The 17,554-nt window shown below is 46.6% G+C and overlaps 1 protein-coding gene across 8 annotated transcripts in view; it reads left to right on the top strand.

Annotated features, from left to right (window-relative positions):
* Positions 1-17,554, top strand: part of KIF21A (kinesin family member 21A) — a 719,281-nt gene that overhangs the window by 659,905 nt on the left and 41,822 nt on the right. For all 8 annotated transcript variants that reach the window (XM_085654100.1, XM_085654097.1, XM_085654095.1 and 5 more), the window contains one exon: positions 4,808-4,925. In XM_085654100.1, the coding sequence (XP_085510226.1) occupies positions 4,808-4,925 (118 nt within the window). The remainder of the gene's footprint in view (positions 1-4,807; positions 4,926-17,554) is intronic.

Here is a 17,554-nt window from a genome sequence, read left to right as displayed (position 1 = left end):
CCCAAGTCCTCTCTTCCCTACTCGTGGTCATTGGAGAAAAGAGGCACAAGAAGTCCAAGCGGACTTCATCTTCGCCTCGACTTTCGTCCATCTACAAACGAGGTAAGGAGCACCAACACTCCAGGCACGGTTCTGCGTAGACCGTGCCAGGTCCTACTTTGCGCCTCCCTTCCTTTCCGGGAGCCACAGTGACCCTGCTCAAATTAAAGATTTCTGCGAGGCCATGCACCACGTGTTTGAGCGGGCCAACACCTTTGGTCAGCCTTTGGGCCCTGCGGGGTCGGAAGGGACCCCATTGGATTCAACACTGTTGTCTCCGGCCACGGCCTCGTGGGTCCGATCCCTGGTCCAGGACGGCGCCGGTCATGCCATTGCGACCTTTCCTGGCGTCGAGCCCGAAGTGAGTGCCTTCGGGCTGTCAGCACCCACCAGTGGCTCCAGCCCCATCTTTATCGCAGACTTGGCCCTAAAGCCGTTGAAGGACTCTCGTGCTATGGCCAGATCCTTGGGCCTCTCTTCTACACCTCGTGGCCAGATCTTTAGGTCTGGTGCAACCGGTTTCGTGTGCGAGCAAGAGTGTTCCTTCCTCGGGGTCCGAACTATCTGCCTAAACTTTAGGCCTTGGTTGGATGTTGCTTCCAGGACATACCTTCTGCCAGTTTAACGCCCAAATATTCAAAACTACTCACCCTCTCTAGGGCAATGTTATTTAGAGTAAGACATCCTTTGAATGGTTTATGAGGGTTTAGCATTGGACAAGTGGGTCTTGCAGATCATTCAGGAGGGCTATTCTCTGCCTTTCCTTTCCTCCTCCCATTCTGCCAAATCAGGAATGGCTGGTGGAGGATCATTTAAAATTGCTCCAAGATTACGTTCCACCTCTCCTGACCAAGGGAGCTATAGAGAGAGTCCCAGTTTCAGAAGTAGACAATGGCTGTTATTCCCGCAATTTCTGATGGGGAACAGCCATTACAACGCGGTTTTTACCACGCGTAGCCATTACATCGCATGCGTTACAACGCGTGGTAAAAACCACGCATACTATTACATCGCATGCGCTTTTACAACGCATGCGAAGTAATGAGTAATGGCAGCTATCCAAGTTGTTGTGAGGAATCTGAGGCTGTTTCCTCACAACGACGTGCACCGCCCCTCAAAGCAGGAAGGAGGAAGCAGGAACCGGGAGCAGAGACGGCGACGCTGGAGAGGAGAGAAGTAAGGGGGTTTGCGCTTGGGGTGGGGGTTACTTTTTTAGGGTTTAGGCTAGTGTAAAACTAGTTTTGTAATGTTTGTGTTGTGTGTTTTTTTTTTTTTTACGTTTTAGTGTAGTGTTTTAGGGTTGTGTTAGTGTTTTAGGGTTTAGTGTAGTGTTGTAGTGTTTGTTTAGTGTAGTGTATTAGGGTTTAGGGAAGTGTTGTAGTGTTTTAGGGTTTAGGGTAGTGTAGTAGTGTTTGTGTAGGGTAGTGCATTAGGGTTTAGGGTAGTGTTGTAATGTTTGTGTAGTGTTTTAGGGTTTAGGGTAGTGTAGTGTTTTAGGGTTTATGGTAGTGTTGTAGTGTTTGTGTAGTGTTTTGGGGTTTAGGGTAGTGTTGTAGTGTTTGTGTAGTGTTTTAGGGTTTAGGGTACTGTTGTAGAGTTTGTGTAATGTAGTGTTTTAGGGTAGTGCTGTAGTGTTTGAGTAGTGTAGTGTTTTAGGGTTTAGGGTAGTGTTGTAGTGTAGTGTTTTAGGGTTTAGGGTAGTGTTTTAGTGTTTGTGTAGTGTTTTAGGGTAGTGTTGGGGGGTTGTGCACGGTAGTGTAGTGTAATTGTAGGGAGAGGACTGGGGGTCGAGAGAGGGTTGTGCAGGGGTAGTGTAGAGTCACTTACCTTGAAAACCTTTACCACGAGTATAGCTTTACCACGCATGCCTTTGTGTTGTAATGACATGCGTGGTAGAAGCATACTCGTGGTAAAAAGTTTGCGATGTAATGGCATATCGTTGTCATTGACATCGCGTAGTAATACCCGCGTTGTAACGGCACGCGTGGTATTAGTATGCAATGTAAAGACATACATCCCTTTCTGATTCCAAAGAACAACAAGGGGCTATGGCCCATTTTAGATCTTCGGACCGTCGAACTCTGCCTCAAGAAGGAGAAGTTCAAGATACTTACTTTAGCTCAAGTCTAGTCTGCCCTAGACCAAGAAGACTGGGTGGTAGGTTTGGACCTGCAGGATGCGTATTTTCACATTCCCATCCTGCCGGACCACAGGCGTTAGCTGCGGTTCAAGGTAGGTCACGAGTACTTTCAGTTAACCATGCTCCCCTTTGGCCTTACTAGTGCCCCTTGGGCGTTCACCAAGGTGATGGCCGTGTTCGCAGCTTAGCTGCGCAGGTTAGGGGTGACAGTCTTCCCCTACCTTTAGTGGCCGTTAAAGGCATCCTCACCCCAGGCTATCTCCTCCCACCTTCAGACTACGGCGAACCTCCTGCATTCGCTGGGGGTTCTCTAAAAACGTGCTGAAGCCACACCTGACTCATTATCAGATGCTCCCTTTCACCAGAGCTCTTCTGGATACAGTGCTGTTTTGGGCCTATGCTCCCGAGCGGTGAGTCGAGGATATTCAGGTTAGGACTCCGATTTTATCGCCCTCTATCCTGGATATCAGTGAGACCGACTCCGAGGCTGTTAAACCTCATGGCCGTCTGCATCCTGTTAGTAAAGCATGCCAGGTGGCAAATGCAGGTTCTGCAGTGGGACCTGAAGTTCCAGTGGGTGCAGCATAAGGGAAATCTCACCAACTTGGTACATATCTCAGAGGGAATTGCATGAGATCTGCAGTGGTCAACAGCAGACCCCTCTCTCTTCCCCAACCAGATCTTACAGTTGTGAGAGATGCGTCACATCTGGGATCGGGCAGCCATCTGAGAGAGGTGGAAATCAGAGGACACTGGTCTTCGGCGGAGCCAAGGCTCCACATCAATTGGTGAAGCTTCGAGCAATTCGGTTGGCATTGAAAGCATTTCTTCCCTCTGTCAAGGGTAAGTTAGTGCAGGTGTTCACAATACCACGGCCATGTGGTACTGTAACAAGCAGAGCGGGGTGAAGTCATGGACCCTTTGTCGAGAGGCCCTGCATCTCTGGACATGGCTGGAACAGCAGGGCATAACCCTGGTGGTTCAACACCTGGCAGGTTCTCTGAATGCCAGGGCAGACAAACTCAGCTGTCAATACCTAGGGGATCACAAATGGCATCTGGATTCGGAGGTGGCGCATGGTCTCTTTCAGCAGTGGGGAGAACCGGCTAGAAAGTCAACTACTAGGTTGATATATAGGGAAAATAGCGTGGGGTCCAGAACACAGCCTTGAGGGTGAGTGAGTTGTAGGCTCTATCTTGAACGCCTCCCTACAGGATGTCTTTTCCAGATAAAGTGGTGCTTCATTCTTTCCGTAGGCGGTGACTCCATTCCTTCTGGGCCAATCTATCATGCTGCCCACCTTCTTTGCTCCCCCGCATCCCTCGAAGGAAGAGGAGCGTCTCCACCACCTGGACTCAAAAAGCTTTGTCGTTCTACCTTGACCGCACAAATGAGTTCCGGGTGGATGACCAACTCTATGCGGTGTTAGACTTAGTGGAAGCTAAGAAGGGTCGGCTGTGCAGAAAAGGAACATTTCTCGCAGGGTCATTCTCTGCATTAAAATCTGCTATGCCCTGGCTGAGAAGCAGCCTACCTGTGGGATTAAGAGCCTATTCCACCAAGGCTGCGACCACGGCCTTGGCACTGTGTGTCCCAGTCCTGGACATCTATCAGGCAGCAATGTGGGAATCTTTGCACACGTTTGCCAAGCACTACTGCCTGGACAGTCAGTTTGACTCCTGCCCCTTCGGTCCTGCAGGACTTTCTAGTGTGAGGAAGTGGTCCGCAGCCCACTGCCAGGAGGGTATGGCTTGGGTATCTAAGTCATAGGTAAGGAATCTGCAACTAGAAGTCTCTATCAGATTAACAAGTTACTTACCTTTAAAACAAATTATCTGTTGGAGACAATATCTAGCTGCAGGTTCCTTACAGACCCTCCCATGCCTCCCAGATTTGCGGACTGATTTTGTTAGGGCTAGGGTTACTCCCTTTTTCAGGGCCCTAGAATTGGCACGTTTCTGTCAGTCACTTCATGGCACTGCGCATCTGGCGTGGAAAAATGAAAGGTACTGATGTGCGCACGCCGGGGTGGCACCTATATAGGTGACCGCAACATCATAACCGACGCCAATGGTGCTGACGACGTTATGCAGAGACGAATGGAGCCACCCAACGGCGTGCACAAGGGGTATTGCTCGAGCAAAAGTTTCCAGATCCAGTCTGACGCCTGGGGAATTCAAAGGTAAAGAATCTGCAGCTAGATATTGTTTCTACCAGATAATGCTTTGCTTAAGGTAAGTAAATTGTTCTTTGCTTCAGGGATCTCGAAGACAAAACATCATGCCACTAGCAGCACTTAGAGATGATTGGTTTTGTAATTTAGCACTGTAGTAATGCAATCACTAAACAATATTTCTTAACATATCAGTCTGAGCATGGGTTGTCAGCTCATGTTAATGGGGTAAATCTGAATGAGGATCTGATGAAGTGAGTCAGCATTGATGTTGATGCATGTTTTGATCTTCAAGTAAGAGTTCTGTCATCCACTTGAATGGAGAATTTTAGTGCTACTGATATTTAAAGAACGAGTTGTGCAACAACATTGAATGTATATGAAAGTGAACTGTTTTCGGCAAACACCAAAAAGTAAAAATTCTTTATTTTATTCATTGTTTAAAAAAAAAAAAGGCTTCAGTCAACTGGAAAGCTGTCTGGTCATCAAGGCCCAGTTATGTGTCTTACCGTGGATCGAATTTCCAATGGACAAGATCTCATTATCACTGGATCCAAGGATCACTATATCAAGGTAATTGTTTTTTAAAAGCATCGATTCTTTTTTTTTAGTTTTCGTTATTCAGGTTTTCTTTATTATCAGTTATGGGCAGGACCTTTAGGCATAAGTACCTAATTGATCTCTCTCTCTCAAGTTTCACAGTGTTTACTGGCTTTCTGCAACTTATTCTCTAAGTAACTTGTTTAGAATTAAAATATTTATTTGTGCCTATGTACCTGAAATATCACTTTGGTTTTCTCGCTTTATGGTTTCAATGAGTGTCTGAATTCCTCACAAAGAAGTAACATATACAGAATTCCATTTATCTTCGCACTAGAACACCGCAACCTTGCTTTAGTCTGCATTTCGACCAAAGGGTGTTGTACATGCATAACATCATCCACTCTTTTAACATGTAATAACAAACAAATTATTTTCAGTATGGAAGTCGAAAATCAATTTGGAGGACTACATGTTGGCCCCCAAACTTATAATATCTAGAAAGATCAGACTTATAAATGTTATTGTTAGTTTATTATCTCGCTTATCTGTGTCCTGTAAAAAGAAAATTATCTGAAAGACCAGTACCTGTATTTCAAGTTGGTAAAACTTTCCCTAACCGCATTGATGTAAGGTAAAAATAAAACACAAAATGGCTAAAACTAGGTTAGCGGAGTTGATGCTGTGACAGGAGTCTACCACATTGAATATATTACCCTCTCAAACCCCAAATATCTATTGGCCTTTTGCTGTTAGGCTAGTGCATACTGGCAAAAGTCCCTCAAGCTTTATTTTATACGCGAAATTGCCAAGAATTTCATGGTTTATTTATTCTTTTAACTTTATTCTACCACCCCCAAACAGTTTAACGATTAAGTATCACTGGGCTGTAACAGTGATGGATTAAGTACATCATCTATATTAAATGTTAATCGCTCTGCAGTTGTTGAAAGTTAAATAGTATGAAGCATAATTATTTTTACTTTTTTGAGTCACATTGACAGTATTTCCATATTATATATTTTGAGAGGTTACACTGCATGCTTATTGGCCCATTATTCCCATTCTCTGTGGGAAACGTTGCACAAGAGCTGCCACAGGTCCCAGAGGCGGTTCGGGCCAACCTTTCCCAAGCAATATCAGATGGGACCGATGCAGCAAAGTTTGCATTCAATGTGGTCTAGACATGACCAACTCACTGGGCAGATCGATTTAATTGACGTTGGATGTGAGACGCCATGCCTGGCTAAGAACATCTCGCTTTTCGGGGGATGTCTAGGCGTTGCTCATGAACATGCCCTTTGATGGCACCTGTCTCTTCAGAGACTAGGCAGACACTGCGCTGGAGTGCTTTAAGGACTCATAGGCTGTGGCCAAATCATTGGGCCTCTCAGTGGCCACATGTCCCTAGTCTGCCTTTTGTGGCAATGAAAAGGGCTTTTAGCCATGCCAGCTGTACCCCAGCCACTGAGCTGCACAAGTTCAGCAACCCCTATGCAGCCAAAGTCACAGTTTGTTTCGCCTATGTGGGTCGGGTGACCAGAGGTCAGGTCGGACCATTATTATTATTATTATTATTATTATTATTAGGAGTTTTATATCGCGCACGGTTACCCTTGGGCATCCCAGCGCTTGCATTGGGAACCCGTCCTGGTTTTTCCCTGTGAGATAATCCATACTGGGCATCCCCAAGGTGAAAGCCAGGCATCCCGCCGCGGGGGGGCCGTTGTGGAGATTAAGCAAGCTAGTTGCCCAGAGCTGCCTAGTGTGAACTCATGCTTAGAGATGGTTCCCGGAGTCAAAAGTAGGCTGTGGTTGCTACTCCTGCTCCTTTCTGGTCTTGAGAAAGGACAAGGGCCTTTGTCCTATTCTAGAACTATGAGCCCTCAAATGCTTCCTCAAAAAGGAAAAATTGTGGAGGTCTTATCTGGCCTGGACCTGGGAGACTGAATGGTAGCGTTGGACTTGAAAGACACCTATTTCCACATCCCTGTCCTGCCTGCCCATCTCAATTACCTGTGGTTTATGGTAGGCCATGAGCATTTTCAGATCACTGGGCTCCATTTTGCCCGTACCTGCTCAACTTGGGTGTTCACCAAAGTGACATCGATGGTCTCAGCTCATCTGCGCAGATCAGGGGTGCCAGTTTCCCCCCCCCCCCTCTCAGTGATTGGCTACTGAAGGCGGGCTTGCCCCAGGCTGTTATCTATCATTTCCAGACTACAGCAAAGCTCCTGCATTCGCTGGGGTTCACTATCAACTTACCAAAGTCACACCTGACTGTCTCTCAGATGCTCACTTTCATCGGATGCGTTAACAGTAAGTCCAGGATTTTCAGGCTATGATACTGATGTTTCAGCCTTTCTCCTGGATTTTGGTGAAACTGACTCTGAGACTGCTGGGCCTCATGGCCTTCTGCATCCTGCTAGTGACACATGCCAGATGGCACATGCAGGCTCTGGAGTGGGACCTAAAGTTCCAGTGGGCGCAGCATCAAGGAAATCTCTCCGACATGATCCAGATCTCGGAGGGAATTGCACAAGCCCTGCAGCAGTGGCTAATGAACCGCAATTGGGTCAAAGGCAGACCCCTCTCCCTTCTCCAGTCCGTTCTCACAGTAGTGACACATGCGTCATTTCTGGGAGAGGCGTAGATCACAGGACACTGGCCTCTGGCGGAATCCAAACTCCACATCAACATGTTGGAGCTCTGAGCGATCTGATTTGTATTGAAAGCCTTTCTACCCTCCTTCAAAGGAAGGTTAGTGCAGGTTTTCACAGGCAACACCACCGCCATGTGGTCCTGTAATAAACAGGGCGCAATAGGTTCGTGGACTCTTTATCAAGAGGCTCAGCGTCAATGGACATGGCTGGAACAGCAGGGCATGTCCCTGGTGGTTCAACTTATCAACAAGGAGAGGGGGGGACCGGGAGCATAATTAGAAAATAGGTCCAGTACCCATGCTCCCTCAGAGTCACGTTTCAATTTAAAGGGGGTAGCTGTTCCTAAAGAAAGGGGATAGAGAGAGATATGCTATGTGTGTTATAAGGATTTTGTTAGGCTGGGTTGAGTGTGGGGAATTTCTCCTTTAGATTTTAGTGCCCTCACACACCCTTTCAGGTGTCCTGCTTCATCATAGGGCGTTGCTCCTCGTGGGGGTGGCGCTGCAGTCCCCCACGGGCCCCGCAAGAGGGCTCTTTGTCGGAGTTCTTTTTTCGGAGACGCCGCAGTTGTGCATGTGGGTGTGTGGGTGTGTCTATGAGGGATGTGAGTGGTGCGTTAAAATAGCTGGGTAGAAACCAAGACCTTTATTCGCGGCTCTATCCAGCATGAATTAAAAATAATCCTGGAGGTCCTCGAGAACAAATATAACGAGGGCAGATATAAAAAAATTATTCCGCAACTCTCAGGATATGTGAGTGAATGGGGGGGTGAGAATTCAAAAAAATAATAAGGTCAACATGTTTCGCGCATATGAATAGGTCCTTAAGGGATCCGATTGCGCTTCGTCAGGACCAAAGAAAATAAGTGGGTCAAGAAAGTAAATAAACAAATAAAGGTTCCAGAGAAAGTAGGGTACTAAGAACCAAATTTACCTTTATAGTTAAGGGAATTGCGTCGTAGCGCTTATAGGTGCTCCTTCTTAAAGGGAAACCTAAATCCAACCTGAAAAAATAAATAAATAAAAAGATGGACAAACACACATATATAAACAGATCAAGAAAATACAACATCTGTCATGTAGAAGTGCCAAAGAAATGCAGTAAGTTCATTATATAATGGCACGAGAAATAAACTTAATGCACATGCTTCTAATTTACACATGTAGGTTCTAGTAAAGTTATTCACCCAAGAAATTGCTTCAGGAGAATATAGCCGCTATCCACAGTGCACATATAAATTCGTCGAAATACTTAAATGTGCCCATGTGATGTGAAAAGACCGGAGTGCAGGTCTTTTTTACAGCGGCGATTAGAACAACGAAAAAGAAACACCCGGTGTGCGTATGGGTGTCAGTGGTATGTCATAGACATAAGTAAGAATATTTAACAAACATAATAAAGCTACTAAGGACGAAACAAGCCTACCCTCCGAGTTGAAAGGGAAGGGATCCGTCAGCGGTTCGGGTGCTGCGAGCATGAAACTAAGGGGAATCAAAAAGTATTCTCAGTCTACCTTGTCCAGGTCGTTTCTACGTCGAGCGTGTTGCCATGGTGGCGGAATACTCACAAGTGTTCAGTCGCCTGCAGGGTGGTAACCTACCCCTCCTCCGTAACACGCCGGAATGGTAGATAAGTGGTGGACACGGAGGGCTTATAAGTATTCTAAACAAACGTAAAAAAAGTGCACGGTCAATAGGATACGGAGAGTGACGGAATGACGTCGAGTGATGCTATAGGGTGACGAGCGGACGCTCTCCGCAGAGTAGTCATGGTAACGCGTTTTAAATCGGAAGCACCACGGATGCTTGGAGGTGACGTAGTGACGCTCTCTACTGGGTATCCAAGACAACGTGATCCGTCACGGACACGTCCGGAGGTACCGTGGTAGGTTGAAACAATGTGGGAGGAGCGTTGTCACGACGATCAGTTAGATCGTAACAGCGTTAGGCGAAAAGAGGGGTGAGAACGAAGGTTGCAAAAAGTGAAATCAGAATGTTGTAGCGCAGAAAATATAATGCGCGAAGGAGGTACGTTCATTCACTTATTAAACGAGAAAAAAGAAGAAAAAAGGCCAGAGTGCATTGGCCAAATGTCAGGCAGCGATCAAAAAGAAGAAAGGGGTGACAGTTGATGAGCAGCCGCAAAAGTATTGGACGTGTTGCTAGTTTGGCAGGTATAGCAGATGGAGAACGAAGGTTGCAAAAAGTGAAATCAGAATGTTGTAGCGCAGAAAATATAATGCGCGAAGGAGGTACGTTCATTCACTTAGTAAATGAGAAAAAAGAAGAAAAAAAAAAAAAAAAAAAAAAAAAAAAAGGCCAGAGTGCATTGGCCAAATGTCAGGCAGCGATCAGAAAGAAGAAAGGGGTGACAGTTGATGAGCGGCCGCAAAAGTATTGGACGTGTTGCTAGTCTGGCAGGTATAGCAGATGGAAAACTCACAATGTGATGGTACAGTAGTGAGTCTCGTAACACGGTAGTGGTCTCTGATCACGAAGAACAGTATGCCAAGTCGGAACCTGGGTTGATTCAGCTCAGAAATCAGCAAGGGGTTCTCTGGGAATTATGTTAGTTCGGCCCACGGGATTTCATCATTTAAACCCGTAGAGTCACATCTCAGTTTATGGACCCACCGTTGTTCTTGTATAAACAAGGTCCGTTTATTCCAATGGGGATTAGAAACTATGATGGTCCATCGCAGACTTTCTGCTGGATGTCCAAGTTCAGAAAAATGAGTTAGTAATTTGGTATTGGTCTTCTTGCGTCTTATGGTGCTTTTGTGCTCCCCTATGCGTATCTTGACTGCTCGTGTGGTCATACCCACATACCTCTTGTTGCATGGGCAAACTATAGTGTAGACACAATTAGTAGTATTACAGTTTGTGTGTCTAGTTTGGCGCCAAGGTGTCGTTAGACCTAGGTCGATTTTTTTCGAGATCGCAGTTTCTGCACATGTTGAGCAAGAGCCACAGGGATAGTGTCCCACTACAGGTGGTAGAGACCACAGTGTGGATTGGTGTGTGGGTTGTGGTTTTGGTCTTGTATGTACCAGATGGTCTCTTAAGTTCTGCGTACGTTTGAATGCAAACAAAGGTGGGGGACCAGGTTCGAATGTTCCTGAGTTCAATATAGTCCAATGTCTCTTGATTGCCTTCTGGACAATGTTGGAGCCGGGGGTGAACGTGGTGACACAGGTGATTGTTTCCAAATCGGGTCTCTCTTTTATTTCCAAAAGGGCTGCTCTTGGGCTGTTTTTTGCTCTTTTGTGAGCTTGGCGAATAATGTTCTTAGGATAGTGTCGAACCTCCAAGTTGCGTTCGAGCAGAGCTGCTTGTGTCTCAAATTCCTTGGTAGTGTCACAATTCCTTCGTAAGCGTAAGAACTGACCTACCGGGAGGTTGTTCCTTAGAGCACGGGGATGGTGGCTCTCATAGATCAGAAGATTGTTCCTGTCTGTAGGTTTTCTGTAGTTAGTAGTGTGCAGACAGCCGTTCTCCAGTGAAATAAGAAGGTCCAAGAAGGGGATGCTGTGTTGAGATCTAGTGCTGGTGAATTTCAAATATGGGTTCAGAGTGTTGACCCAATCACAGAAAGCGATGCATTGTTCCTCATTTCCTTGCCAAAACAGGATCACATCGTCGATGTAGCGACGCCAAAGTAGAATGTGTTCATTGTAGGGGTTAGTTGCTCTTAGGATATGCCTATCTTCGAAATGTGCCATGTAAAGGCATGCCAGGCTCGGCGCGAATGTGCTTCCCATGCTCGTACCTTGTATTTGGTGGTACAGTTGTGATTTGAAAGCAAAGAAATTCTCTTTCAGAGCTAGGGAAGCACAATCGCAGATGAATGTAATTGGAGTTTCGTAGGGCCATGGTTCAATGTTCCGGAGTGTGTTCTCCAGCACTTCCAAAGTGGCATCCTGTGGTATGTTGGTATAAAGTGCTTCCACGTCCATGGTCACCAGGAAGTCAATCTTGTCCGCATCCGGGAAGAGTTCTATCAGATTTAGGACTTCGGTAGTGTCCCTCAGGTAGGTCGGAGTTTTACTGACCAAAGGTCGTAGATAGAAATCGCAGAACTTACTCAGAGGTTCCAGTACAGAGTTAATTCCGGATACGATCGGCCGGCCAGGTGGGGGGGTGAGCCCCTTGTGGATTTTAGGTAGAGTGTAGAAGTATGGAGTACGGGGTTCCTCTGTGGTCAGGAAATTCCCTTCCTGTGGTGAAATCCAGCCTTCCGTTACTGCCTCATTGGTCATGCTCTTGATCTGGGTCTGAAGGCGTTTTGTTGGGTCCACCGTGATCAATTCGTAATACCTGGTGTTAGCCAATTGTCGGTCACATTCTCTGTCATATGCATCTTGGTCCTGAATAACAATGGCCCCGCCCTTGTCAGCTGGCTTGATAATTATATTGTGGTCTTCTGTCAGAGTTCGAAGAATTGTTCTTTCGTCTCTTGATAGGTTGTCATAGGATCGTTTAGGGTTCAGAGCTCCTATGTCTTTAAGGACAGCTTGTTCAAACGTCAGGATCTCATGTGGGGTCATTGCTGCTGTTGGAGTGAATTTGGAAGGTTTCTTCAAACCTGTCTCAGTAGGGGGGTTGTCAGGTTTTCCTTGAAAGAAGGCCTTCAGTCTGATTTTTCTGAAGAACTGTTGAAGTTCCTGATGTAACCGAAAGGGATCTTCTTTAGGTGTAGGGACAAATCCCAGGCCCTTTTCCAGTAGCCTTTACATGGCACATTTCGAAGATAGGCATATCCTAAGAGCAACTAACCCCTACAATGAACACATTCTACTTTGGCGTCGCTACATCGACGATGTGATCCTGTTTTGGCAAGGAAATGAGGAACAATGCATCGCTTTCTGTGATTGGGTCAACACTCTGAACCCATATTTGAAATTCACCAGCACTAGATCTCAACACAGCATCCCCTTCTTGGACCTTCTTATTTCACTGGAGAACGGCTGTCTGCACACTACTAACTACAGAAAACCTACAGACAGGAACAATCTTCTGATCTATGAGAGCCACCATCCCCGTGCTCTAAGGAACAACCTCCCGGTAGGTCAGTTCTTACGCTTACGAAGGAATTGTGACACTACCAAGGAATTTGAGACACAAGCAGCTCTGCTCGAACGCAACTTGGAGGTTCGACACTATCCTAAGAACATTATTCGCCAAGCTCACAAAAGAGCAAAAAACAGCCCAAGAGCAGCCCTTTTGGAAATAAAAGAGAGACCCGATTTGGAAACAATCACCTGTGTCACCACGTTCACCCCCGGCTCCAACATTGTCCAGAAGGCAATCAAGAGACATTGGACTATATTGAACTCAGGAACATTCGAACCTGGTCCCCCACCTTTGTTTGCATTCAAACGTACGCAGAACTTAAGAGACCATCTGGTACATACAAGACCAAAACCACAACCCACACACCAATCCACACTGTGGTCTCTACCACCTGTAGTGGGACACTATCCCTGTGGCTCTTGCTCAACATGTGCAGAAACTGCGATCTCGAAAAAAATCGACCTAGGTCTAACGACACCTTGGCGCCAAACTAGACACACAAACTGTAATACTACTAATTGTGTCTACACTATAGTTTGCCCATGCAACAAGAGGTATGTGGGTATGACCACACGAGCAGTCAAGATACGCATAGGGGAGCACAAAAGCACCATAAGACGCAAGAAGACCAATACCAAATTACTAACTCATTTTTCTGAACTTGGACATCCAGCAGAAAGTCTGCGATGGACCATCATAGTTTCTAATCCCCATTGGAATAAACGGACCTTGTTTATACAAGAACAACGGTGGGTCCATAAACTGAGATGTGACTCTACGGGTTTAAATGATGAAATCCCGTGGGCCGAACTAACATAATTCCCAGAGAACCCCTTGCTGATTTCTGAGCTGAATCAACCCAGGTTCCGACTTGGCATACTGTTCTTCGTGATCAGAGACCACTACCGTGTTACGAGACTCACTACTGTACCATCACATTGTGAGTTTTCCATCTGCTATACCTGCCAGACTAGCAACACGTCCAATACTTTTGCGGCCGCTCATCAACTGTCACCCCTTTCTTCTTTCTGATCGCTGCCTGACATTTGGCCAATGCACTCTGGCCTTTTTTTTTTTTTTTTTTTTTTTTTTTTTTTTTTCTTCTTTTTTCTCATTTACTAAGTGAATGAACGTACCTCCTTCGCGCATTATATTTTCTGCGCTACAACATTCTGATTTCACTTTTTGCAACCTTCGTTCTCCATCTGCTATACCTGCCAAACTAGCAACACGTCCAATACTTTTGCGGCTGCTCATCAACTGTCACCCCTTTCTTCTTTTTGATCGCTGCCTGACATTTGGCCAATGCACTCTGGCCTTTTTTCTTCTTTTTTCTCGTTTAATAAGTGAATGAACGTACCTCCTTCGCGCATTATATTTTCTGCGCTACAACATTCTGATTTCACTTTTTGCAACCTTCGTTCTCACCCCTCTTTTCGCCTAACGCTGTTACGATCTAACTGATCGTCGTGACAACGCTCCTCCCACATTGTTTCAACCTACCACGGTACCTCCGGACGTGTCCGTGACGGATCACGTTGTCTTGGATACCCAGTAGAGAGCGTCACTACGTCACCTCCAAGCATCCGTGGTGCTTCCGATTTAAAACGCGTTACCATGACTACTCTGCGGAGAGCGTCCGCTCGTCACCCTATAGCATCACTCGACGTCATTCCGTCACTCTCCGTATCCTATTGACCGTGCACTTTTTTTACGTTTGTTTAGAATACTTATAAGCCCTCCGTGTCCACCACTTATCTACCATTCCGGCGTGTTACGGAGGAGGGGTAGGTTACCACCCTGCAGGCGACTGAACACTTGTGAGTATTCCGCCACCATGGCAACACGCTCGACGTAGAAACGACCTGGACAAGGTAGACTGAGAATACTTTTTGATTCCCCTTAGTTTCATGCTCGCAGCACCCGAACCGCTGACGGATCCCTTCCCTTTCAACTCGGAGGGTAGGCTTGTTTCGTCCTTAGTAGCTTTATTATGTTTGTTAAATATTCTTACTTATGTCTATGACATACCACTGACACCCATACGCACACCGGGTGTTTCTTTTTCGTTGTTCTAATCGCCGCTGTAAAAAAGACCTGCACTCCGGTCTTTTCACATCACATGGGCACATTTAAGTATTTCGACGAATTTATATGTGCACTGTGGATAGCGGCTATATTCTCCTGAAGCAATTTCTTGGGTGAATAACTTTACTAGAACCTACATGTGTAAATTAGAAGCATGTGCATTAAGTTTATTTCTCGTGCCATTATATAATGAACTTACTGCATTTCTTTGGCACTTCTACATGACAGATGTTGTATTTTCTTGATCTGTTTATATATGTGTGTTTGTCCATCTTTTTATTTATTTATTTTTTCAGGTTGGATTTAGGTTTCCCTTTAAGAAGGAGCACCTATAAGCGCTACGACGCAATTCCCTTAACTATAAAGGTAAATTTGGTTCTTAGTACCCTACTTTCTCTGGAACCTTTATTTGTTTATTTACTTTCTTGACCCACTTATTTTCTTTGGTCCTGACGAAGCGCAATCGGATCCCTTAAGGACCTATTCATATGCGCGAAACATGTTGACCTTATTATTTTTTTGAATTCTCACCCCCCCATTCACTCACATATCCTGAGAGTTGCGGAATAATTTTTTTATATCTGCCCTCGTTATATTTGTTCTCGAGGACCTCCAGGATTATTTTTAATTCATGCTGGATAGAGCCGCGAATAAAGGTCTTGGTTTCTACCCAGCTATTTTAACGCACCACTCACATCCCTCATAGACACACCCACACACCCACATGCACAACTGCGGCGTCTCCGAAAAAAGAACTCCGACAAAGAGCCCTCTTGCGGGGCCCGTGGGGGACTGCAGCGCCACCCCCACGAGGAGCAACGCCCTATGATGAAGCAGGACACCTGAAAGGGTGTGTGAGGGCACTAAAATCTAAAGGAGAAATTCCCCACACTCAACCCAGCCTAACAAAATCCTGGTGGTTCAACACCTGGCAGGTTCCCTGAAAACAGGGCGGACGTACTCACCCGTCGATGCCTAGTGGATCAGGAGTGGTGTCTCCAGCCGGAGGTGGCGCAAGATCTTTCAGCACTGGGAAAAGCCATAGTTAGATCTGTTTGTCTCTGCAGAGAACTTGCAATGTCAGTAGTTTTGCGTGCTGGAGTTTCCAAGGCGGCTCTCCCTCGGAGATGCTTTTAGTCTCGAGTGGAGCTTGGATCTGCTGTACGCCTTTCTGCCCAAACCTCTCCTGTCCAGAGTTCTCATGAAGATCAGGAACAACCGGGCCCAAGTCATCCTTGTGGCTCCGGACTGGGCACAGAGAATCTGGTATCCCAAGCTTCTGCAAATGAGCATTGATCCTCCAATCAAGCTGCCCCTTCGGAAGGATCTTCTGTCGCTGCAGCAGGGGAGGGTCCTCCACTCAAACCGGTTAACTCTATCCCTTCTTGCGTTGAGATTGAGTGGCTGCACTTGACAGCATTCTACCTTCCTCCCGAAGTCTGCAATGTTATTCTGGCTACCAGGCATCCCTCCACTAAGACTGTATATGCATGCCAGTGGAACAGATTTGTAATATATTGTACAAAAAGTCTAATTTACCCTCTTTCAGTCTCCCTTTCTGATATTTTGCTTTTTTTTTTGCCCCTTGCCGAGCAGGGCTCTGCTCTGGGCAGCTTGAAAGGGTATCTTGCAGCTTTGTCTGGCTTTATGAGGCTGCCAGACCAACATTCTTTATTTAAATCACCAATTGTACTACATTTTTAAAACGCCTTTTACATATGTTTTCACCTGTCCCTTTCATCATGCCTCAGTGGGACTTTAATTTGGCTCTCAATTTCCTAAAGGGTGCTCCTTTTGAGCCCCTGCATAATTTCCCCCTCTGGCTGCTCACCATCAAATCAGCCTTCTTAGTGGCAATTACATCTTCCAGGTGGTTGAGTGAGCTGCAGGCTTTATCGTCCAAGCCCCCCTTTCTCACAAAATTTCCTGCCAAGTTGGTGCTTCGCTCTAGGCCTCATTCCTTCTGAAAGTAGTAACTTAATTTCATGTAGGGCAATATGTCACCTTGCCCACTTTATACGCTCCTCCACATCCCTCTAAGGAAGAGGGGCAACTCCATCACCTGGACTGAAAAAGAGCGGCGGCGTTCTACCTTGACCGCAAAAGTGCTCTGTGTGAACGACCAACTCTTAATGGGGGACATTGGGGCAAAGATAGGTTGTGCGGTGCAGAAGAGGACCATCTGCATCAAAATTTGCTATGCTGTAGCCAAGAAGCAGCCTCCTGAAGGCTTAAGGGCTCATTCCACCAGAGCGGACGTCAGTTTCCTTCTTTTCCGCGTCCCGGCGTGGATCCGGGAGTAAGCGGTTCCTCTGGCCTGTTTCCCAGGCCTTCTGGACACCTTCAGGCGTCCTGGAACAGTGTGTGATGCCTTCGGGCTTTAAGGCATGTGAGACGTGCATGCGGCAGATGTCAGTGACCGATCCGCACACGATCTGCATTTGGTGCTTAGGGGCGCACCACGACTGAAGAGTGCGACGCATGCCAGCAGATGAGACCGAAGTCCCTGCGGGAGTGCCGAATGAAGCTGTTGGCCCCCCGCATGTTCCGCTCGGCGCCTCGGTGCCGCTCCTCATCTCAGGCTGAGGCTTCTGTAGGAGTCCGTTCGCGGAGTCATTCTCGCAGACGTCGTTCGCTTAACGCAGGTAAGCGGAAGCACAAGTCACGGAGGTAGTCAGCCTCACTTCCCCGTGACAGCAGGGCTCATGGCTCCCGGTCCTTGCCGGACGCGAGCCTCCAGGAATCGACCCCCTTATACCCACCCTTTCCGGGTGTTGGTGCGACTAGGGCCCAGATGGAATCCTATTTCAAGGCTTTGCACTCCCATCCTTGGGTCACC

This window comes from Triturus cristatus, chromosome 4_1 (assembly GCF_964204655.1).
Source record: "Triturus cristatus chromosome 4_1, aTriCri1.1, whole genome shotgun sequence".
Lineage (NCBI taxonomy): Eukaryota > Metazoa > Chordata > Amphibia > Caudata > Salamandridae > Triturus > Triturus cristatus.
Note: the sequence above shows the minus strand (reverse complement) of the source record. Positions and strands in the feature narration are given on the sequence as shown.